At 46.8% G+C, this 25,518-nt stretch overlaps 2 protein-coding genes across 2 annotated transcripts in view; both read left to right on the top strand.

Annotated features, from left to right (window-relative positions):
* LOC146194122 (protein RER1-like) overlaps positions 1-9,960 on the top strand; it is an 80,219-nt gene extending 70,259 nt beyond the window's left edge. Inside the window, exon 6 of the mRNA XM_084596006.1 lies at positions 9,823-9,960. Coding sequence (XP_084452132.1) covers positions 9,823-9,847 — 25 coding nt within the window. The 3' untranslated portion in view covers positions 9,848-9,960. The remainder of the gene's footprint in view (positions 1-9,822) is intronic.
* Positions 1,168-9,816, top strand: LOC146194123 (uncharacterized). The gene has a single exon (XM_084597252.1). The coding sequence runs from the start codon at positions 6,325-6,327 to the stop codon at positions 7,963-7,965; it is 1,641 nt and encodes a 546-aa protein (XP_084453378.1). The 5' UTR covers positions 1,168-6,324; the 3' UTR covers positions 7,966-9,816.
* Positions 9,961-25,518: the final 15,558 nt, after the last annotated feature.

Genomic DNA, 25,518 nt, shown 5'->3' with positions numbered 1-25,518 from the left:
GCGGAAGTCCGGACAATACCCTGCCGTTGAGGAGGCTGGGTTCACGACCAGAGAAGCAAGAGCCTGAGTGTTTGCTACATTGACATTGAAACAAAGGCACGCACTGTCGCTGAAAAGATGTGCATCTCGCGTACCGAGTTTAAAGTGTCTAAGAAATTGGTGACGAATTTCATGAAGAGGAGCGGCCTAAACCTAAGGCGACGAACGACCGTATGCCAACAGTTGCCCGAAGCCTACGAAGAAAAACGGAGCGCCTTTTTGCTCTACGTCAGCGACCTGCGGGCAGCACATTCATTCCTGCTTGGTTAAATAGGCAACGGTGACCAGACTCCAGTCTGGTTTGACATGCCTAGCAATAGGACCGTGTCCGCAAAAGGGGAGCGCCAGGTCCGCCTGCTGACAACGGGCAACACGCACAACCATTTCACGGTCATGTTATGCTGTACGGCAGACGGGCACAAGTTACCGCCATTCCTTCTGTTCAAGAGGAAAACGATCCAGACAAAGGAAAAGTTCCCGCCAAAAGTTATCGTGCGGGTGAATGAGAAGGGATTTTTTAATGATGAAATGGCCCTCGAATGGTTTCCTCTCGTGTGGTGCAGGCGTCCGGGGGTACTGCTGAAGCCCCGCAGCATGCTCATCCTGGACTCTTTCTGCGACCACATAACCGACCATGTGAAAAAAGCGGATGCGGGATGCGACCTGGCCATCATTCCGGGCGGATTGACACCTATTTTTCAGCCACTGGATGTGGCGCTGAACAAGCCATTCAAAGACTGCATCGGTGCTTTCTACGAAGTGGCTCCAGCAAGAAAACCCAAAGACACCAATAGGGCGGCTGAAGCGAGCTTCTTTGGGCGAAGTGGCTCTATGGGTCAATGATGCCTGGTATGGACTCCCAACAGACATGGTCTCTGCGGCGTTCTCCACGTGCGGCATCTCGGCACCGCTTCCGACGACCAGCGCCAGCAGTTGCTCATAAGATGATGATCGTGACTGTGTCCTCACAAGCGACGACAGATGTCTCGTGAACGAATAAATGTTTCTTTATGACTCTGCCTTCAGAAATACTTTTTGGGCGAGCTAGGACTGCAGGGTGCGGCAGCATCGACCTAAATTCGGAGTATAACTTTTTTTTTTGCCCAAAGGGGGTCGGGAGTGGGGAGGTCGACTTATAATCGGAGTCTACTTATAATCGGCAATATACAGTAGTTGGATTCAGTGAGTGGGAGAAGGACTGCAGCCGTTTTGGCATGTTGTCAAAATGATGCCAGTGGTATGTGCTGGGCCTGATGCATATAAAATTTGAGTAAACTATAGGAGCATGAAGGGCATGGTAAATAATTGCAATTAAACTTGATAGAAGGCACACACCACAGCCAGTAAGGAAAGCAGACAGCTACAGAGAACTGCACACTTTTTGTGAAGCCTACTTGAAGCATTGTGGTTCCAATCCTTCTCAGCTTGTCATGCAGAGCCCATTTGTTTAAATTGAGTAGCCACTGCCAGAATTATCACATTAAAGACAACTAGTGCTTGAAGTCTTTTATTTGTATTCCTTTATCTGTTAGCCTCCTATGGTGTCTTTGAGCACCGTTGTTTTTGTCTTGTCAGTGGCATAGTCACTAATGCTGGATTAAAAGGAATCAAATGGTCATGTCAGGAATCAAAAGTGGCAATTAAGTTGTTTTACCTTAGAAACGTGTCCCAGACCATAATTATAAGGCCTGGCCTGAGTGCTGCATGGTTGCAAGCATCTTTGGCACAATCCAGTCCAGTCTATTTGCCTTTTATGTTTCAAGTATGAGCAGAAAGGAAAATATCAGTCTGGCTTTGGTTTGCACCTTTAATCAGACAGTCGAGAAAGGAACAACGGCAGCAGTGAACCAATGTCTCACTGAAGTGACTATTTGTGCAGGTTTTTAAAGACTGCAGCTCGCCATGCATTAGGCACGCTTTTATTTAATTCCAGAAAAACTTGCACATGATAATGTTAATGAGGAAAGCTCAGTGAAAATATTTTATTTTTACCCCGCACTTTGCAGCCACTCACTCCGCAAGGTATGTTTTGTGCTTGCGTGTCCAGCGCCAGAGCGGTTGTGGCCGCTGCTGGTTCCTTGTCCTGTCACGCGTGCCACATCTTTTTTTTTCCAGATTCTAGGGCCAATTTTCGGGTGCTACCCATACAAGCCATATATGACTTTTTTTATATAAAACATACCAATCGGTGAATTTGCGGCATTTGTTTACCGCTCAGTTGTCACTCGCGTAGTCTTCAGACTCTGTGCTGGTGCTGTGCTCCGGTGCACATTCACCCCACAAGTCATCATCGTCAGTTTTGTCTAAACTATTTGAAATCCCGGTCACCTTGAAGCTACAGGATACAATGTCCATGGACACGCAAAACAAAGCAAAGCGCACACAAGAGACACAGGTATGGCATACATCCACGCTACCACTACTCATGTGCATTTGGCAGTCTCAAAATAAAGCCAGGGTTGTTAGCGTAGAAAGACGGGCTAGTTGGTCTTTATAAGTAGAGTGCATATTTTTTCAGCGCAAATTACAGCGTTCGTCTCTTTTCTGAAGGCCAAGGTGGCCTGGGCTGGCGATACCAATGAATATATGGATTGCGGAAGCTTGCGGCAGAGGGAGAATATTGTCACGTGGTGGTCACAAGGCCGATAACAACAAATGAATTCTCTGGGAGTGCACTGAAAAAACTCTCTATTTGGCTGACTTGCGCCCGAAAGAAACTAAGCAGTCGGCGGCGATAGCACCAATCGTGCTCGACGGTTGTTGAACTAAGAATGCCATTTCACTTGACAGCACTTAATTTAAAGGCGATGAGGAAAGATCTCGATAAAGCTGCAAACGGTACTAGCATGACCTGGAACATTGCAAAAACACACTCGAGCGGCTGGAATTTCGAGCTACGTCCAAACGCATCTTTCGCGACAAAGAAAATGATGAAGCGTCATATCGCGACAACGAGCCTGAACAAACACTGCATACAGGATCGATAAACGCTCTAGAATCACAATGATAAGGCCGCATGCCAGTGGCTGTCTAATAAGAACAAATGAAGATTTGAACAGTTTGCGGCATTACTCTCCCTTACAAAATATTGCCTCGATGTCTCAAAATAAACAGACATGAATTAACATAAACATTGCGGAGCAATCATGAATAGCCTTTAGCGCACGCAATACGGATTAAAGCGTACAACATGCACAATTTCTGGGTCCACTCGGCGCCGCTGAGATGCTGTTGCGCCGTCGGGAACGACCTCGTAGTTCAACTGTCCTAGTCGGCGAAGCACCTTGTATGGGCCAAAGTATCGGCGTAAAAGCTTTTCGCTCAGTCCACGGTGGCGAATCGGCGTCCAAACCCAGACTTGATCTCCAAGCTTGTACTCAGCATTGCTTCGTCGTAAGTTGTAACATCGGGCGTCGGTTCGTTGCTGATCTTTAATGCACATTCGGGTTAGTCTTCGGACTTCCTTTGCACGTTCGACGTCTAGGTTCTCCTCATCTGTTACGTGCGGCAGCATTGCGTCGAGCGTCATCGTAGGCTGCCTACCATGCACAAGGCTGATTGGGGTTGAATTGGTTGTCTCCTGGATGGCGGTATTATAAGCGCAGATGACGTAGGGTAGAATGGCGTCCCATTTCTTGTGTTCAGCGTCGACATACATTGCATCATGTCCGCAATCATTTTGTTGACATGCTTCATAAGTCCATTTGTCTGGGGATGGTCCGCAGTAGTAGTCGATGACTTATATGACTATTTTAGGATGGCTTGAGTCAGCTCTGCCATAAATGCCGTTCCTCGGTTCATGATGAGCACTTTGGGGCTCTGTGTCGCAAGAGAATTTGTTCTACAAAAAACTTACCGACTTCTGCCGCAGTATCACTGGGCAGTGCTTTTGCTTCGGAGTAGCGGGTGGCCACAATGATCCACTTGTTACCCGCAGATGAAGATGGAAAATGACTGAAGAGATCCATCCCAATTTGTTGAAAGGGCAAGGTTGGGGGCGGTATCGTGTTCAGTAGCCCAGCTGGTCTGATCGGCGGCGTTTTGCATCTCTGACACTCACGGCACGTTTTGACGTAATGGGCAATATCGGCAGGCAGTTGTGGCCATTAGTACTTCTCCTGGATTCGATGCAATGTGCGCGCAAACCCGAGATGCCCTGCTGTTGGCTCGTCGTATAACATATGAAGAATTTCCTGCCTGAGGCTTTTAGGCACGATAAGAAGCTGCGCGGTCTTGTTGGAAGCAAAGTTCTTTACGAGGACGCCATCCATGAGGCGAACGACAACTGACGCCTGAACACAGCAGGAGGGGAAGCGGTCTTGCCTTCCAAGTAATCAGCTAGGTCTTTCAGCTGAGGATCTGATCGCTGCTGTTTGCAAAACTGCTGCCGCTTACTGGTCCCAGAAAGGCATCGTCGTCATCGGAGGAGCGTCATTGGAAGCGCGGGATAAGCAGTCTGCGTCGGAATGTTTGCGACCTGATTTATAGACTACAGTCACGTCAAATTCTTGAAGTCGTAGGCTCCTCGGGCCTCCACGATATTTTTTGGTATGCGCTGACATTGCACAGGCATTTCCATTTCTATTTTACCTCCATCAGAATTCATCCAGGATAAAATCCGTGACCGTGGGTTCAGTAGACAAACTCTAAAAGACCGAATCGTGAGCAAATCAGCACTTTGAACAACATTTTTGCAAATACAGTGGCACATCCACTAAGACATTCTGTTTCGAGCTATTGTTTGTGAAGGAGGAACTTGGCCTGTTTATTTAAATTTGCAAAAAAAAAGTTTACCCTAATTCGGGTGGAGTTGTCAGATCACAGCATATGCCTTTAGCATCCTAGACCTCACAATTGGCTCTTGTCCTCCCATCAGGTCATCAGATACTTGCTCCTGGGAGTGTGCCGTGTTGTGCAAAACTGCTTTCCTGCCTAAACCTGACCAAACAAGGATGCCAGCTAAATGCATGCTGAAGACGTGGATCGATAAAATTTAAAATGTCTAAGGAGCAGAAGGCCCTTCCTTTTAAAGAGGAGCTCGAAATTTTTAAGCAGTTTGAAGAAAACCCTTGGAAAAAACATCTCGGCTTGGCGAATGTGCTGGGACAAGCCCTGTCCGCGCTGTGCTCTATTGAGGCGAAAGCCTTTAATGGCTCATACTGTCGCCGTTTGTTTGGTCACACTATAGCTGTCAGTCAAATGATGTCATCAGAAAAATAAAAATCCCGTCTCCACTGGGAATCAAACCTCCATCTCTCGGATCCCCAGCCGAGCACTTTAAGGGGAGACACGGCTCTTTGGGACCGGGTCAAAAAACCCGATTTTGTATCTTTTCATTTTTGGATTCCTGACATAATTCTTCACCTTTGAGCAAATTTTCATTTAAATCTGATGCGTAATTGCGCAGTAATGTCGATTTAAACATGTGTAGTTTCCAAAAGCGCCCTTTAAATTGAGGACAGACAGCGCTAGTTTCGACAGCGTGCCGCGCAAAAACAAAAAGCCGCACCTATGCCATCTTGGTCTTGTTTGAAAGCTCGCGCGTCCGGCTTTCCATCCTCTCTCAGCCAGCCACCATGTGCCAGCAGCAATGAAATAAAACAAGTGCAAAATTTTCTTCAACGCGCATTCTTATTGGTCGGTAAAAGCACGTGACCTGAATGGCATCATCTGATAAGCTTAGGCCCATTGACCTGGCATGAGAGCTGCACATGTCGCCATTTTGAGCGAGTCCTCGCTGACGCTACGGCACGGAACGCAGCTATGCCCGGGGGTCCGAGGAAGCACCATTCGGTGTATGTTTTCGGCCGGAGACGAAGGAAAACGAAGAGGAAAGTACGGGAATCGTCTTCTTTTCCGTCTGAAGTCAGCGATCGATGAGGAGCAAGTGCGGACGAACAGCCGCCCGATAGCCGCGGAGAAGCAAACAATGCTTCGCTGGACGACGCATCACTGAACAGTGCACCCATCACTTCTGCGTATCGTCAGCTGCACGATAGCCGCGGAGAAACAGAAAATGCTTCGCTAGACAGTGCACCCAACGCCAACGCGCTTGCGGACGCCAGGCTCTCCGACCAACGCACGGAGAGGCAACGCACGGACGGGCAACCGCCCGGCTGCCGCGGAGAACCAGACAACGCCCCGCTGGAAGTTGCATCGCCGGACAGGCAACCCAACGCGTCTGCAGTCTCCGGCCAAGTGAGAGTTGACTCAAAAAATGTCACCGACAGCGACGTTAGGGAGCCAAGCGTACGTGAAAAGGCTTCGCTCGAGCGGCTTGGGTCAATGGCAGCAACGACGCGTAAGATGGAGCCATTCACGGAACTGAGCGGCGCGACAGCATCGGTCACAGACGAACGTAAGGCAGCGTTTACCGCCGTCGACATGCGTTCGGTAAACTCCCTCCTTGGAGCTTTGCGCTGCCAGACTTGTCAAGGAGGCGTGGAGATGGTGAAAGGAGATCGCGAATACGGCCTCACGGTGAAACTGATGCTGATCTGCGAGCGGTGCGGCGAGATAGCGACTGAGTGGAGTTCGCAACGGGTACGAGGTGAAAAGAAATGCAACCCGTTTGAAATTAATATCCTTGCCGGGCGTGCGATGCTCGCAACAGGTAATGGCCAGACAGCCATGAACGACATTTTCTCAGCGATGGGCCTGTCTAGCCGAGGTCTCCGCAACAAGACGTTTCAGCGGCATTTAAAAAGAACTTTGAACCCCGGTGCGACACATGCAGCTGAGACTGTTATGATGCGGTGCGCAGAAAAAGCGGTTGCAGTCTATGACAACTTGTGTTTTGGACACAAAGGAAACATTGCTGTTTGCTTTGATGGCACCTGGATGACGCGGGGCCATTCTTCGCATATAGGAGTAGGTGCAGTGGCGGAGCTATTTACCGGCTACATCCTGGACTACGTCGTGCTGTCAAACTTCTGTTTGGGCTGTGAAGTTGGACCCAAACCTGACTCTGATGAGTATGCTGGGTGGAGGGACTCCCATCAGTGCCAGAAGAACACTGATTGTAAATCTGGCCAAATGGAAGTTGAGGCTGGATTGATCTTGTTCCAGTGGTCTTTAGAACGCAACAAAGTAAAATACACAACCATGCTGTGTGACGGTGACAGCCGCACATTTAATGCTATAAAGGATGCAAAGGTGTACGGCTTCGTGGATGTAGAGAAAGAAGACTGCATCAATCATGTGCAAAAACGTATGGGTGCAGCGCTTCGAAACCTGGTCCAGAAGCACAAAGGTGAAGGCGTGCGGGGCCTTGGCGGGAAGGGGAGGCTCACAGCAGACCTCATCAACAAGCTGAGTGCCTATTATGGTCGAGCACTCAAGTCTCACTGTGGTGATGTTGACGCCATGCAGAGAGCGGTAATGGCAACTTACCACCATGTCACGTCAACTGACAGCTGCTCTGACCACAGCCTGTGCCCAAGTGGCAAGGATTCTTGGTGCCGTCATAATGCGGCAACAGCAAAAGGTGAGCCACAACCAAGGCACAAGTATAACTTGCCAGCAGATGTGGCAAAGGCACTTTTGCCTGTGTACGAGCGCCTAGCAGATGGAAAGCTGCTGGAGAGGTGCAAGCGAGGAAGAACACAAAACTCCAATGAATCGTTTCACTCTGTCATCTGGAGTATGATTTCAAAAGAGCAGCATTTCTCCCTTTTTGCTGTGGAGGCAGCCGTTGCAGAAACAGTGCTACGCTTCAACACTGGAACTGAATATGCAGCAACAGCCATTCTTCAAGAAATGAATGTTAATATAACCGACTCTGGCTCAAAGAGAGCCAAAGAAAAAGACTTGCGTCGCACCACTGCTTCCAGGAAGAAACGGGAATTATCACTGGGCCTCCAGATGATGGCAAAAAAGAAGCACCAGTCTGGGATGCACCCAGATTATTCTCCAGGTGCATTCTAGTGATTTGAGGAGCTTTTGCTTTCATAAAGGTGCTTGAAACCGTTTTTCTTCGTTTTCTCAAAACTACAATTTTGACACACTAGCAGTTTTGGAGTGAATATATTTTTGCTTGTAGTTGTGCTAGCGTAGTAATTTTTTTTTCCCTGAAGACAGGAACTCTTACTCTCCGTAGTAAGACTAATTTCACTGCACATATTGGTCAGTAACATTTTTAAAAAAGATACTTTGTATAAAGCAGGTGCGGGAACTTTTGTCGCAATGGGTTTGGCAGCCCCTAGCTTTAGACCTAATCGGCCTAGGAGGCTCATTCTTGTTTTACTGCATTCCTTAGATGTTAAGCTTTACTTTGGTATGCCAAATTTTATCATGGCATCAATTGTTTAGAAAATTATCCCACTCCCAATGAGAAACATAAAATTGCAAATAATTTGAAAACTATTGGTTATATTGAAATAATAAGTGCAGATTTAGAATCAGCGCATAAAACTTCATAAAACAGCAAGGTTCCATAGCAATCGATCCGCAAATAAAAAAAATTGTCCAAAGAGGGGTGTTCCCCCTTAACCAGCTGTGCCACGCCTGGGATCGTGAAAAGCATGTCATACTTCTACGTGTCTACTGTGAGGATGACAGTCATGCTTTTTATTTCATTTATTGATTCCTTAAGGGCCCGAAGGCATTACATAAGGGGGGGACATATATAGTTTTGGAAATGTTGGAAACAATGGAAATAAAGCACAGTGAAAAGTAAAAAAGGAACTACAAAGTGCAACACATGTGAGAACTGCATTATTCATGTAAGTGTTTAGCAAAGGATTATACACCGCTATAGCATCAGACTAAAATAAGAAAAAAAATTGTACAAAAGTCAATTCTGCAATTATATTGACTATGATGACAGTAGCTATAGTAATGACGGTGCATTTAGTCGATAATGAGAACAAACGTGATGCACCCTGTGCAGGAGCTATAGTAATGACGGTGCATTTAGTCGATAATGAGAACAAACGTGATGCACCCTGTGCAGGAGCAATGGTCATGCATTAGCATTTCTGCAGTTTAGATTCAACAGTGCTCTCTGAATATTTTGTTGGACAGTGGAATGTCATTTTGAAGAAGGCTCAGCACTTCGGTGTTAGCGTCAAGAAAAGAAGGCTGCATATGTGAATCTGAAGTTCTGCTGAGATGGTTTCGTGAGGTAACTGCAGTCGGCGTCAACGTGGATGGCAAAGTGCTACAAGAGAAAGCCGACGACATTGCATTTTATCTTGGAGTCGAACATTTTCAAGCGTCCAAAGGGTGGCTGCATCGCTTTAAAGAAAGGCATGGTCTTGTTTACGAAGCTTTACGGCGAAGACGTGGATGAGACAGCTGTTGGCAACTGGATTGATTCGCTGCCCAAACAATGGCTTGCAAGGAACTTGTCTGACCACTGCTATGACTGTCGTAGTAGCACCTGCAAGCCATTGTTTGGGCAGAGCACTGTTGAGGCAAGGAGCAGGAATTGTTGCATGCGGGAAATAACCGAGGCACATTTGATTCTCAAGAATGCAGCTGTGGGCATTGGGACTTCATCAGTGAATCTGTCAGAAAAGGAAATCACGATCCTGTACGGTCATGGCATGAGCGTGCGATTAGTGTCAATTTAACTTTTTTTGAGCACATTCATCTGTATATATGCTTCCATGCTCGAAATAAAACTCAGTTGCAAAGTAGCGCTTTGTCATGTGTCTCTCTCAAGTCCATCTTTTTTGCGCTTCAGGCTTCACCAAAATGAGCATGCTGGAGTTTGTCTACTTTTTATCCTCTTATGCATTGCATACTGAAAGTGACCCGCATGACTTTGTGTCTTTCCAGTTGCAACACCGTGCAGGAACTGTGAGAGGTGGCTGGCCTTGGAGCAAGCACCCGCTTTTTTCATTGCGTGCGTCGTCTAGGATGGCGCCTCGTTGTGTGGTCAATTAAATGGAGCGCATCTGCGCGCTCCCACTTTGTCTCGCCCTCTCTTTCTTCTGGGCAACGCTGGGCTGAAACAGCAGTTTCCCACAGACCTCAGAATTTTGGGGGGGGAGTTTGAAAAACATTCTTCTCTCGTCAAACATGAGAAAATGTCGCTCGTTAGGGTGCAAGTTTATTGCTTCATCTCCTACAATGTGGAAGCCAGGAAATTATTACAACGGTATAATTTTCATTAAAGTGCCAAATTTAAGTGCAGCTCTGGCTTTTTTGATAGGCGAAAGAAAACGAGGGGAGAGCACAGTAGCAGGCATCCACCGTATCTAGGGCATTTGTTCCCAGTCAACAATGAATATGCAGGGGATGTCCACAAATAGTCCTAATGTGAAATGTGAGTTGTCGATATTATGTGGATATTGACAGGATTATGCAATTAAAGCAATCAGTAGATATAGAAGATTTTTCATGGATGTTATTTCCGTTGCCAACCAGCCCACAACTTGATGTTTGGAAGTCCATGCGATGTCTACAAAAGTTAGTATCGATATAATATCCATACAGCATCCAGTTCGGAGAGTAGACTTCTATGTATTTCCCACAGCATGTCCACACACAATATTGATTAGACAATAAACGATAGTGTTTACACAAACTAATATACATTTAGGTGCTGTGGGTCATGTACTAGGAGTGCTCTCTATAAGAGTACCGTAAAAACCGGAATATAGGTCGAATTTATTTCTTTTCAAAACATTGTGGCGAAAAGTTGACCCTCGTCTTATATACTGGTCATTGGCGAAAAAACTACAGAGGCCTTGAGTGAACAGCCTCCATCAAATCAGCGCAGCGTGGCATCGCCATTTTGCGTTTCCGTTGTCTGGAGCTAGCCACCATAGTCGAGCTATTCTGCTAAAAGCCAGCTTTTGACTTTTTTGCTTCAAAATGAGCAGAAGCCGACGACAATTCACCGTCGCCTTCAAGAAAAAGGCAATTGAGTATGCGGAGCTTCACGGTAACCTGGCGGCACAGCGTGAATTTGGAGTATCCGAAAAGAGCGTTCGGTACTGGCGGAGTCAGAAGCTGCGTATTGCTACTTGCAGCAACCAGAAGGAAACATCATTTCGTAGGCGGACTGCACCGTATCCAGAACTAGAAGCCAAGATTGTGGATTTCGTCCGAGAGCTGCGTGCAAGGTCGCTGCCTTTGACTGCCAAATGCATCCGCGTGAGAGCGGTAGAGATTGAGCGTGCCTCAGGACCCTCAAAGACGCAGTTCAAGGGCTCCCTATCCTGGGTGCGGCGATTCATGAAGAGGAAGGGCTTTGCACTACGGCACCATACTTCTGTGTGCCAGAAACTGCCCGAAGAGTTTGAACACACTCATCGAGTTTCAGCGCTATGTGATTGCGCTTCGGCACCAACGCGAGTACATCATGGGGCAGATCGGAAACGCCCACGAAACACCCGTGTGGTTCGATATGCCCTCAAGTCCAATTGTTTCCGAGAAAGGGCCGAAGCAGATCAAGCTTCTAACTACGGGAAACGAGCACTCGTGATTCACTGATGCTCGCGTGCACAGCCGATGGGAAGAAGCTGTCCCCTTTCATCATCTTTAAGAGAACAAAATTGCCGAAGGAGGAGTTCCCACGCGATGGCATCGTCCGGGCCAGTGAAAAGGGCTTTATGAACGAAGCGGTAATGCTGGAGTGAATCCGGCTCTTCTGGAAGCGGCAACCTGGTGCTCTCTTTGAGCGAGCGAAAATGCTCGTTCTCGACTCGTTTCGAGGCCACCTCACAGCCGACTTAAAATGGCCCTGTGCGATGGCAAGACTGATCTTGTGGTCATACCTGGTGGGCTGACGTCTGCTGCAGCCACTAGACGTGCTAAACAAGCCTTTTAAATATAGAGTGCGCGAGCTCTATAATGAATGGATGCTGGGCGACAACCCGACCACTGCCACCTGCGACGTCCACCGCTTGCGACTTTCTGTGGTTGGGTGTCGTCGGCGTGCAAATCTGCGCGAAGAGATGGTGCTAAAGGCATTTAGAAAATGCAGCATCAGCAACGCTCTGGACGGCACAGAGGATGATGCTCTGTGGGACGTGGGCAGTGACAAGCACTCGTCATCCAACTCGAGTTTGGACGACTCTGAGTAGATCAACGCTTGTGCACTTCGTGTCTTTTCTGTGTACCGTACACCTTATCAATTTTTCAACAGTATCGCGCGACCATCGACCCGCGTGCTTGTCAGCACCTTATTAACGGTGCTGAGTGGCGAAACAAGCAAGGTATGCGCATGTGTACACTTGCGTTTACTCTCGCTTGTTTCGCTGCTCCGTGCCATGATGATAAGGTGCTGACAAACGTGCGGGTCAATGGTCGCGTGGTACTGTTGAAAAATTGGCAGGGTGTACATATGAGCAGCATTTAAGTGAAAATAAATACTGTCACCACTGTGCAACCGGTTGAGTCTCATTTGTTTCAAGGTAAGGGTGTCTTTCGGTACTTTTGCCATTGAAAAAAAATTTTTTCATTTTTAGATTTGGTCAGTTAGGGGGTCGACCTATAGTCCGGTTTTTATGATAACTGCTCAAAAATATCCACTCAAGTGCAACCTGCAGTTCCAATTGGGTACACATTCATTGCCCACTGCAGTGCAAAGACTTCTCCTATATTCCTCCAATTACCCCGGTCCTGTGCTAGCTGCATCCACTTCACCCATGCAAACTTCTTGATCTCATCCAGCCACCTAACCTCCTGTCGTCCCTTGCTACGCTTTCCTTCCCTTGGAATCCAATTTGTTACCTCCAGTGACCATCAGTTATCCTCTTCACACTACATTCCCTGCCCATGCCCATTTCCTCTTGATTTCCACTAGAATGTAACGAGTTATTTCTCTTACCCACTCTGCATACTTCCTATCTCTTAACATTATCCCTACCATTTTTCGTTCTGTAGCCCTCACCTTATGTAGAACACTTTGTTAGCCTCCAAGTTTCAGCGCTATAGATGAATGCAGGTAAGTTGCAACTGTTGTATACTTGCCTCTGATACTGGTAAGCTGCTATCCATAATCTGCAAGTGCTTGCCAAAAGTCGCCTTACATGGCTACCCCCAAAGAGAAACAATGCCTCCGGTTGATGTTCCCTTGTGACGGTGGTTCAGAGGATTTAAGAAGGGAGTCCACGCCTTAAAGAGGGCACATATTCTGTTCCTCTGAGTCAGCCTTACTGGCAATTCAAAAACTAATGGCAATCAATTCATACAAGAACTGATGGGCACAATGATCAGACACGATTTCTAGTGAAACTGCACAAGCGCATTGCTTACTAAGCAGCTTATCTACATTCACGTGTTAAAGAGGCGACGTCTACAGGCAGGGAATTTCGTCCACCCAAGGCGCTATTGCAGAACTGCGTTCAGTTTCAGAACGCTCTGTGATTGGTTGGAAGCACTTCCGCTCAAAGCCTTGGAACTGAACGCTTTCAGGTCATGGCAGGTTGTAAGAGGCTGTGAGCAGAAGTACTTTCAACCAATCACAGAGCGTTCCGAACTGCACGTGGTTCTGAAATGCCGCCCCGGTCTGGGCCTATCACGTCCAGAAAGATGAGATAGGAGGATAAATAATTATTTCACTCACAGCGGCAAGACAGGACTAAATGGAGAATGAAACACAAACAAGCGCTGACTATCAACAGGTTTAATGAAGAACGAAACAAATACTTCATGAAACTGGTCACTACAAATTTGATAAAGCGGTATGGTGGCTGAAAGGGCTGCTGATGCAAGTCGTGCCATGATTATGAATGTGGAAGGCCTTCATCACCTCGCGTGTCACCTTATTGCTGTGGCAAAACAAAATGCGCCTTTTTGTAGTCGGGTGCATTTGCACTTTTTGCATATGAAAGTAGATGGGCCAGAGGATCGCCTTTTGCTTTCCGTCGTGTTCTTTCTTGTGTTTGCATTTGCAATTTTTGCAGTGGACGGCTGTGTGTGATAGGGCATCTTTTTCTCTTTTGTTTTCATGTTTCATTCGCTTATTCTGGCCCAATCTACTTTCATATGCAAAAAGTGCAAATGTATCCCAGACTACAAAAAAGCTCATTTTGTTTCGCCTTCCGCATTCAAAATCACGGCAGGACTTGCATCAGCAGACCTGCCGTGTCACTATCAGAAAAGGAAATTGCATATCTTTCAGCCCACATGCTATTTAGAGAATTTTTTTGTAGTGTTTGATGGAGTGCTTGTGTTCATTAAACCTCGGTTGATAGTAAGCGCTTGTGTTTCAGTCTCCGTTTTGTCTTGGCACGCTGTGAATGAATATGTGCCAACTCACCCAAATTTCTGCTTTACGATAAATTTACTCAATGTGGGGAGAGAGGGACCCTCAACCACGTAATTTGAGAATGCCCCAGGGGCTAAGCCAAAAATAGCAGAGAAGCATGAAAAATCCTTCTGCAGAGCGAGGACCAAACTTTTAGAAGCAAGTATCCGCCTGGCTGAATAGGCCGCAAGGAACTAAGACCGCTTTGCCTGCCTCTAATTGCAGAGGTCCCGGCCTGCGTGCCGGAGGCGAGTAGGGGGCCTCCATTCTGGTGGAAATAAAAGTTCACACACACACCTGTTTCTCCTTGCCCTCTCTCTGAAAGCTTTTTCTTTCAAACTTTTTTTCCCTGTGTTTCCTTGTTTCCTCCTGTACGCCAGGTGTTCACCTGGCATACAGGAGAAAGCGCATGCGCACTCATTGTTAAAATGTATTTTCTTTGCTCCCCCCCCCCCTTGTTTTTATGCCCGTGCTTAATTAATTAAATTGGTTCACAGGAAGGGAAAGGCAGTAACTGTCACACTTGCAGGGATGAGGTTTCGGAGGCGCTGTGCGCGCGCTGAAAAGCTCGCTGCCCGTTTGTTAATTGCACATCCATACTTCGCAAGAAGCCGTGCTACCGCTATAGGTCTCGTATGCCTACCTCCCAGACAACAGAGTCGTCCCAGGGATTTCGATAATGGGAGATTGGAATGTCCTAGGGAAGTCCGAAGTCCCACAAAAATTCCCAAAACATCCCAAATAAAACGAAGCGATTTCCTTGGGACGTTCCGAACAATACCGCCGTGAGGCATGTTTAGGCTATTTTGGGAGCTTAGTGGGACATTGTTTAGGAATTTGACTTGTTATTCAGGCCCTGTCTTGCAGAGCCGTTGTAATTAGCATGCAATTATGTTATCTTTCAAAAATTCTGTTTCCAGTTATCAAAATAATTCTGAGCTGATGTTGGTGTTATGAGCAGACTCAAGATGCCATCTTTAATTTGCATTGGGCCAAGAAAGAGGACGCTAAGGACTTATATTACAGACCAATTAGCTGACTATCAATTGCGTACAAGATATTTAGCAAGGTAATCGCTAATAGAATCAGGACATTCTTAGACTAATCAACCAAAAGGCCAAGCAGGATTTTGGAAAGGGTACTCTGCCATTCATCATATCCACACTAAACCAGGTGATAGAAAAGTGCTCTGAATATAACCAGCCCCTATAAACAGCATTCATTGACTACGATAATGCCTTTTATTCGGTCAAAACCTCGGCAGTCCCGCGGACATTGCGAGATCAGAGTGTAGGGAGCCATATGTGAAAGTACTGGAAAATATCTATAGTGGCTGCACAACAATCGTAGTTCTGCACAAAGAAAGTGATAAAATTACAATTAAGGAAGGTGTTAGGCAAGGAGACGCGATCTCATCAGTGCTATTTATAGCTTGCTTAGAGTATTCAAATGCATAGAATGGGAGCAGTTAGGCACCAGAGTTGATGGAGAATATCTAACCTGCGATTTGCTGATGACATTGCCTTGCTAAGTAACTCAGGGGACCAACTGCAAATAATGATAAATGATCTAGACATTAGAAGCAGAAACGTGGGCCTAAAGATTAATATGCAGAAGGCTACAGTAATGCTCAACAGCCTGGGAAAAAACAGCAGTTTAAGATAGGTAGCGAAATATTGGAAGCGGTGGGTGAATATGTCTTCTTATGACTGTGACTGCAGATCCAGACTGTGGTAGATGTAGCCGGTATAACAAGCACAACTGTTTATACATCAGGTAATGGCGCCCGTTTTCGCGCTCCTTGGCGCGGTCCCCATGCCGGGGTCTCCCGGCGGTCCGCCTGGTTAGCTTGGGGCGCTGTCATCAGTGGCACCTACAACACCCCCCTTTCTTGAAAGGTTTGATCTCACAGGTTCAGGCGTTCTGGTTGCTTACAAACACGTCCACTTCTTGTGGTGCTCGTGTCCTGCAATGGTTGCAGGTGTCTTGCTGTACGTCTTGCTTATCCTCTGTTGGTTTGGACAACGTAGGACCTTGGTTCTGATGTGGGCTGTGTTACCACGCCATGTGATGCAGCTCCAGCTAGGATGCGCACCGCTGTGCGGGTGGTAAGCGCTCTCGGCTCCGTACCTTGCGCCGGGTGTCGTATGATCGTTTTGAACGAGCTCTGTAGGCTTCATTATTTTGTCTGAATTCGCTGTCGTCCCACTTCGGGGCTAGCAGCTTCGAAGTGGCTGGTACTGTGGTGTTCAGACGACGACCCATTAAGAGTTCTGGTGAAAACCCTTCCACGCTGGGTGCGGCCCTGTAGGCAAGCAGCGCTTCGTGTATGTTGGAAGACTTCCTCAAAAGCTGCTTTGCTGTCTGCACAGCCCTCTCAGCCATCCATTGCTCTGTAGGTAGTAAGGACTTGAGGTTGTGTGTGTGGCTCCCCAGTGATGCACTGGTTCTTTGAAATCTGTGGAAGTGAACTGCGGCCCGTTGTCTGTGCGTATTGTCCGTGGAACACCGTACCGTGCAAACATTGGCTCCAAGACAGGCTATGTTTTTTGTAGCTGCCCTCGGCAGCTGTTCTAAGCTCGAAAAATCGGGAGTAGTAGTCTACTACTAAAACATACTCTTTCCCCTCCAGCGTGAAGAGATCCATGCCGACTGTGTCCCAAGGGTGTGCTGGCAATGGGGTCAGAAGCAGGGGTTCTGTTTCTGGCTTTCTGTGCTTTCTGCAAGTTGGGCACTTTTCCACGTAGTCTTCAATGTGCTTGCCTATGCCTGGCCACCATATGCATTCTCTTGCCCTCGCTCGGCACCTCGTGCCCAAGTGGCCTGCATGGAGTTTTTCCAGAACCTCTACTCTGACGTCTGGTGGGATGATTACTCTGTCGCCTTTGAATAGCAGACCAACGAACAAAATCTCACTAGCCACCTCGACGTATCTTGTCAGGTCAGGTGACAGCTCATGCATAGTTAGAAAGTGTTTCGTCTGACTGGATGCTTGCCCTGATTCTGTCCAGCATTTGGTTTGAAGCAGGAAGCTGTTCAAGTGCTAATTCTTCAAACTCGCGCACTGCACTCTCGAGAGTTCTTTCTTTGTCTGCTGGTTTCCCAGATGGCTTCCGCAACAGAAGGTCAGCTGTGTACAGCTTTATGCCGGGAGTGTGGGACATGTTGCAGTCGTACTCCAAAAGGTGCATCCTGAAACGTTGAAGGCGAGGACTCAGCTCGTCAAATCACTTAGTCGTCAGCAGCGGTATTAACGGCTTGTGGTCCGTTTCCACACGAAAGGTTGATCCCGGCAGGTATTTGCGGAAATGTTCGCAAGCCCATGTGATTGCCAGTGCCTCCTTTTCGATTTGGGCATATATTTGTTCTGTATCCATAAGGGAGCGTGATGCATATGCCACAGGTAGGAGCTTTTCTTGCGACTGCTGTAGAATTACAGCCCCAAGGCCGTATGAGGAAGCATCCACAGACACTGTGTAAGGCAACTGAGCATCGTAGTGAGTGAGAATCGGCGTCCTGCTTAAAGCTTGCTTTTGTCAAAACTCTGCTGCTGAGCTGGGCCCCAGTGCCAGTCGGCGTCTTGGTGGAGGAAGTCTCTGAGAGGCTTCGTAAAGTCTGCTAGCTTTGGAAGAAATTTCGCTAGGTGGTTTGCTGAGCCCAACAAAGACGACTTCTGACACATCACATGGTGGGTTGAGTTGGACCATGGCCCTGACCTTTTTCGGGTCGGCGCTGACTTGTTGGGTTTACGACATGTCCTAAGAATGTTACTTCTGTTTGTCGAAAGGAGCACTTGTCGATGTTGAGTGTAACACCTGCATCTTCCAGCTTGCCCAGCACCAGCAGTAGGTTGGTGTCGTGTTCCTCAGTTGTCTTCCCTGAGACAATGATGTCATCTTGTAGACAACTCACACCGTCTAGTCCTTCGAGCACACGGAGCATTTCTCATTGGTAGAATTCTGGCGCTGTGGAGATTCCGAAGGGAAGCCTCAGGAACTGGAACCTGCCAACTGGTGTGATGAAGGTTGTATATTCGCGAGAGTCCTTGGACAGTGGCACCTGCCAGTACCTAGCTCGTGCATCTAGGTGGCTGAAAACTGTTGCACCTGCTAACTTTGCAAGACACTCGTCCACCGTAGGCAAGAGCACATGTTCGCGTATTATTTGTTGGTTGAGTTGACCATAGTCCACACAGATGCGCAGCTCATTGTTCTTTTTTCGTGCGACAACCATTGGAAAACACCACTCGGTTGCTCGCTCGATCTTTTGGATGACTCCCAAGTCTTCCATCCTTTCTAGTTCTTTCTTCACAAGTGGAAGCAGTAGAAGAGGCACGCGCCTAGGATAACTGACTGCGTATGGCTCAGCATCCTTTTTGACTTTGATGCGGTACTCAGTCTTCATGACTCCAAGCCCAGACATTAGCTTTGGGTATGATGCCAAGAAGTTGGGGACATTAGTTGATTGTGCGAGGGTTTCGTCTAGCTCAAGAATCCCAAGTGATTCTATAGCTGGTCGACTGAGCAGCAGCTCTTTTAATCCTTTGATGATGAAGACTGCTTCTTGGACTTCATTGATGCACCAGGTGACTGTTGCATCGATATAGCCAACAGTGGCTATCGCTGTCTGGCCTGTGCCTATCAACAGCTGTTGCGTTAACCTGATGGGTTCCATGACGGTTCGGTCGTACTGGTCGTGTGCGATTGCAGTCACAGCCGCACCGGTGTCGACCTTGAAGGTAAAAGGCAAGTTGTTCACGGTAGCAGTAACCCTCCACGGCGTGTTCACTCCCACTTTTATTTCGCCTAGATATAGATCTCCGAGATCTTTTGGCCGTCGGATACTCGAGGTCTTGTCCTTCGGCTTAGACATGCAGACACGGGCGCAGTGGCCTTTTTTCCCACACTGGTTGCACGTCTTGTATATTCGCAACTCTAATGAATGACAGGGGGCGCTGCGAAGTCTGGCCACACTCAGTTGCTGCAGAATAAAGTGTATTAATGGAGGCTGAACTCCCAAAAATGGCAAAGAGTAGGTCGAGAAAGAAAAGTACAAAAAAGAAATTTAACTCTAGGATCAGCTACATAAATATGCAAGGAGGTAGAAAAAGAGCGAAATGGCTAGAGATAGAACAGCAGTTGAAGGATGACAAAATAGGTGTGTACGCTCTTTGCGAGACTCATCTCGGGGATCTAGAAGATCCGCCGTTTATAGAAGGCTACGTCTGGGAAGGGTGCAACAGAACGAGAACGGAAAAAAAGGGTGGAGGGGTAGGTATGTTGATACACCAGGGAACAAATTGGCAAATAATTAAATCATCTTGTAAATAACATATCTGGGTTTCAGGAACAATTGCCGGCATAAGGACATGGCTAGGGGTAGTTTATTTAGGAACAGGACATCAATGCAGGCAAGAAAACAAGGATCTTGTCGAATGTCTCAGTGACGATATAAGCCAGTTTGGAAACGGGGCCAATATTATTCTACTGGGGGACATGAACGGCCACATCGACGATCTGGATGGATGCACGGATTGTAACGAGAAGCTAATGCTAGGTTTCTGTGAGCGACACGATCTAGTTATAGTAAAGAGAGAAACAAAATGTGAAGGCCAAATCACGTGGGAATTCCGCAACAGGCAGACGACCATTGACTATTGTCTAATGTCGCAGGAAATTTATAGCAAGGTCACAAAAATGGAAATAGACGAAGAAGGGGAGTGTGGTCTGGGAAGTGATCATAAACGTATTAGTCTGCAGATGGGGCCCTTGATGAAAAGAGAAATGGAACTTAGACAAAATGTAAACGCAAAATTAAACGATGATCAAATAGCGCAGATAGCAGCAGACATAGAGGAAGCAATAGAGAAAAGCCCCATGGAGGACTGGGATTATGACCAGGTAGAACTACTTATAAGGAGGAAAATTCAGGAGGTTAAAGTAGCAAACTGCTGGAATGGAAAGAGGAAGCCACGGAGCTGGTGGAATAAGGAAATCAGGGAAGCTATTGAACAACGACGGGCTTCTTCAAGGGAACACCGAATGGCAAAGAAAGCACAGGTATCTCAGGAGGAAATCAACCAAATATGGGAATCATATCGACAAAAGAAACTTCAGGTGCAGGCCCTCGTCCAAAGAAAAATAAGGCAGTCCACCGATCGCTGGATGGCTGACATACACGATGCCTCTAGAGGCGGAGCAAGAAAATTCTGGAACCATATAAACTGGCTCAGTTCAGTTCAGGCGTTCAGTCGTGTCCGACTCTTCGTGACCCTATGACCATGTCACGCCACGCTTTCCGGTCTCTCACCATCTTCTTAACATCACATAGCTTCATCTGCAATGCCTCGAGAATGCCATCTAACCATCGCGTTCGCTGCCTACCCCTTCTCCGACGACCCTCAACCTTTCCCAACATCAAATCTTTCTCCAGCGACTCCTCTCTTCTCATCAGATGACCAAAGTAGCTGAGCTTTAACTTTAGAATTTGACCCTCCAATGAGCAGTCAGGGTTTATGGTCGACAATATCGACTGATTTGATCTTCTGGCAGTCCAAGGAACTCTTAAGAGTCTTCGCCAGCACCACAATTCAAACGCGTCAATTCTTCGGCAGTCAGCCTTTTTCACAGTCCAACTCTCGCATCCATACATCACAACTGGAAAGACCATAGCACGGGTTATACGGATCTTGGTTGGCAGACTAATGTCTCTGCTCTTTACTAGGCGGTCAAGGCTAATCATTGCTCTCTTTCCCAGAAGCAGGCGTCTCCTAATTTCATGGCTGCAGTCTCCTTCCGAGGTAATCTTGGCGCCCAAGAACAGAAAATCTGTCACAGCTTCCACTTCTTGTCCATTGATGCTCCAGGACTTGATAGGGCAAGACGCCATGATCTTCGTCTTTTTAATGTTCAGTTTAAGCCCAAACTTCTCACTCTCTTCTTGTACGCGCATCAGAAGTCTCTTGAGCTTTAACTTTAGAATTTGACCCTCCAATGAGCAGTCAGGGTTTATGGTCGACAATATCGACTGATTTGATCTTCTGGCAGTCCAAGGAACTCTTAAGAGTCTTCGCCAGCACCACAATTCAAACGCGTCAATTCTTCGGCGGTCAGCCTTTTTCACAGTCCAACTCTCGCATCCATACATCACAACTGGAAAGACCATAGCACGGGTTATACGGATCTTGGTTGGCAGACTAATGTCTCTGCTCTTTACTAGGCGGTCAAGGCTAACCATTGCTCTCTTTCCCAGAAGCAGGCGTCTCCTAATTTCATGGCGGCTGCAGGAGCAGAAGCCGCTTGTGCCTATTCTGAAAAAGAGCACGTCTAATCCGTGGAAGACTGAGGAAGGTGGGGGTAACGATGCGACCCGATATAACCTCTCTCCTGCGAACGTCCGTAATGAGTTTCACAGTACTCCATCCTTTGGACCGTCGCAGCGCGCCCCAAATGCAGGGAGCCAGCCCTTTAGAGGCCTGCTTCCCGCGCCCAACATCGCGAGGTCGCAGACTCCACCTGGCTAGGGAAGAAGAATCAAAGAAAGCAGAATCGGATTCAAATAACGAGGGAAATTGTTTAAAGGGAGACAACGCAGTGAACTACATTACATCAGCTTTAGCCGCGTCATTTAAGAGCGACGATAAGGTAATCTCCGCAAATCAGGAAGCAACACAAGGTAGCATGAATACAAAGCAGCTTAAAACTGACCAATCTAAACTGGAAAAAGGCAGAAAAAAATATTCCTAAAAAAAAACACATCTACAGGAATAGATGGAATTCCGATCACGCTGATTAATGACCTCGGCCCAAAAAGTAAGGAAACGTTGTTAAAAGCTCTGGAAACAGTCATAACGAATAAGCATATTGCGGACAACTGGCGGATGAGTAAAACGATTTTGATTTATAAAGGGAAAGGAGACAGGATGCACATAAAATCCTACAGGCCGATTACCGTAACATCTGTTATGTACAGATTAGCATGCATGGGTAGAAAGTAACAAGATACTCGGAGAACTTCAGAACGGCTTTAGAAATGGTAGGCGCTTAGATGATAGCCTGTTCGTGCTTACCCAATGCATCGAAATATCTAGAGTGGAAAATAGACCTTTGTATTTGGCCTTCCTGGACATAAACGGGGCGTACGACAACGAAAGCAGGGAACTCCTGTGGAACATATTAAAAGAAGAAGGTATCGGTTATGAGATAATAGATTTCCTACAGAAAATATACCGGGATAACAAAGTAGAAATTACATGGGAAGGGATAAGAAGTACGGAGGATGTCAAAGTATGCAAAGGATTAAGACAAAGCTGTCCTCTATCACCCATGCTGTTCATGCTTTATATGATAAACCTGGAATGGAGGATACAAGACAGTAACCTAGGTTTTAACCTGTCATATAGATTAGGTGGAAAGGCGGTAGAGCAGCGCCTCCCCGGTTTGATGTATGCAGACGATATTGTGCTGCTAGCTGAGTCTGGAAGAATTGCAAACACTAGTTAAGTATTGCGGAGACGAAGGGGGCGCTCTAGGCTTCAGTTTCAGCGCAGTTAAGTCGGGTCTGATGATTTTCAACGGCTCACCTGATCAGGGTCTTAAAATACAAGGCCATGAAATACCTAGAGTAGCAGAATATAAATATTTGGGGGTAAACGAAGGATTCGCATACATTGGAAAGCACGAACAATCACTTGAGGCCAAAGGGCGAAGGAATGCCGGGATAATGAAGCATAAGGCATTGTGGGGATACAATAGGTTTTGAGGAGTATTTGCAAAGGAATTATGCTTCTCGGACTTACTTTCGGAAATGCGGTTTTGTGCCTAAAATCAGAGGTACAGTCGACATTAGAAATAAATCAGAGATCCGTTGGACGATTAGCACTAGGTGCCCACGGCAAAACTACAAATGAGGCGGTACAGGGAGATATGGGCTGGGCATCTTTCGAAGTACGGGAAGCTCAGAGTAAAATATTATATGAGGAACGCCTGAGGAAATTGGACAGTAACAGATGGGCAGCTAAAGTATTTAAATACCTGTACATAAAAAGCGTTGACTCACAATGGAGGAAAAGAACTAGGAAACTAACTAGTAAGTGTGCTAGTCACAAGGACGGAGAAATAAAGAGCATTAAGCAACAGGTGAAAACACAAGGTAAAAATTGGATAAAGTCGATGGAAAAGAAACAGGGTGTGGAATTATACCGGAAGTGGAAAATGCATATCAGGAAGGAAGATTTCTTTGATAACTCAAGAGGCTGTGCCCTACTTTTTGAAGCTAGATCAGGGTGCCTTAGAACACGCAGCTACATAAAGAAATTTAACAATGGAGATGACGCATGTGCTGTATGAGGTAACTCCAGTGAAACAATTGACCATATTATACTCGAATGTAATGGTATCCATCCGGAAGTTGATGCAGGCGCAATCACTGTTCGTGAAGCTCTGGGGTTTAGAGATAACAGTGGCCGGGTGAATAAACCGGCGGCAAGGTCAATGTACAACTGGTCGCGCAACTAGGAAGAAAACGCGTGCAGCTGCCTACTGCCAGTGGCATCAACTCGATGATGAGGGCTCCTGCGAACTGTGAGGCAAATTACTAGCGCACAGAAAATAAGATCTGCCAGAACTCCAAAGAACTAGAAAGTAAACATAATATTCGCGCTCAGGAATGAATGCAGTTTTTGTTTCTTGCGTAAGAAAAAATGTGTCACATTTTTAATAATATTTTAACTTGTTTCTAACGGCCTCTCTCGGCCACTTATTATCCGCTACGTAGTTGCCCAAAGCTCAGATATGGCTCAGACCAAAACTTTTTTCATCCGCGGAATGGGTGCGTCGTCGGCCCCGGTTCAACGTTCATCGTTGCGTGGTTATCTGTAACAAACAGTCAGTATTTCATTCTGCTGGTTGTGGTAGAGCTTTACAGCAAGGCGAAGACTGTCTGTGCTCGATGAGAAACTGATTGCCGCTGCATGTGCGCATTTCCGGAGGATGGGACAATGCTGCGTCACAGCTCGGCGGCTCGGCTAGGCCTCCCAGGCACGTCGCAAAAGTGGTGGCTTATTTTACGTATACACGTCTGCATGAGCGCCGTATCGCTGCAAGTTTTAATTGAGCGGTGAGGGTGAGATTTTATTGCCCCCAAGACGCGTGTCGCATTGCTCAAAGCCTTCCGTTCGCTCCCTTTGCTGCGTGTTTTGCTTACTGCGTCGTATTACCGCATTAATGATCGCGTAACGTGCTTTAGCTGTTGTTACAGTGATGTTCCTATTGTCAATGGGATCTTTCTCATGAACATGTTAAATGCTTAAGTTGTAAATTTGTAACCTCACATTGACTCCTTTCAGTGGCAAATGAAGCGCGAGTAAAATATGGGAATCATGAACAGGGCGAGATTTATTGCAGCGAAGCTATATCGTAGATATTTCACTTCTCAGACGCACTAACTTATAAATACTAGCAATCCCAATTTGAATTGCTTACCTAAGCTCTTACAGGTTGGCGTTCTAGCGCTAGCGTTAGTTATTCCGTCCGTTTGTTCTTGTTGTTCTTTGACACTGATATGTACTTTGTTTGTTAGCAAGATCTTTCACCCTTTTATAATCTCACCGCGTCTCGTTTGGAGACCTACGCTCAGGAAATTTTGTTATCACGAGGATTTTATGAAGACCGTGACGAATGAGCGGTGGTCGCTTACCTACGCTTAAAGATTTCATTGTCGTGAAGCGCCTATGTAAGTAATCGTGAATTAATAAAGCCTGGCTTTCTATGCAGCACAGCTTCACTCATTTATGCCCTTAGTGAAATGCCTCAAGCCATGTGGTTCTATCCATGTGCTTGCCGAATTCACTTGAAGGCCCTTGTTCACAAACGTGCCCGAAGAAATAAGCCCCAGGATGCGTTTACATGACGCGCGACGAAAGACTAGGCTAACGACGACGGAGGCAGAACGATGCTATGATAAGGTGGTTAAAGATGCCGTAACATTTCAGTTAACGTAAAACTTGACAGTAGAAATCCATGTTAAGTAAAGTTGGCTGAACAGTTACGGTGTCCATTTTTCTGCCTTATCCGAGCGTCGTTCTGCCTCCGTCGTTGTTGGCCTTGTTTTTCGTTCATAAGTAAACTGACAATCAAATTCCCCGCCAAAAGTACGTTACTGTGACGTCACAAGCAACGTCACGTGTTTGTTGTGCCTCACAGTTCGCAGGGGGCACTGGGAAACTAAAGCCTCGCTCAGAGTCGACACGCAGGCTTCTATGGGAGTTACGCTAC

This window comes from Amblyomma maculatum, chromosome 3 (assembly GCF_055883805.1).
Source record: "Amblyomma maculatum isolate TAMU_Amacu chromosome 3, ASM5588380v1, whole genome shotgun sequence".
NCBI classification, from domain to species: domain Eukaryota; kingdom Metazoa; phylum Arthropoda; class Arachnida; order Ixodida; family Ixodidae; genus Amblyomma; species Amblyomma maculatum.
The sequence above is the reverse complement of the archived record's forward strand: the minus strand, read 5'-3'. Positions and strand labels throughout refer to the sequence as shown.

Bases quoted from the DNA above. Each gene is read 5' to 3' on its own strand.
- LOC146194123 (XM_084597252.1), top strand. From the start codon at position 6,325: ATGGCAGCAACGACGCGTAAGATGGAGCCATTCACGGAACTGAGCGGC.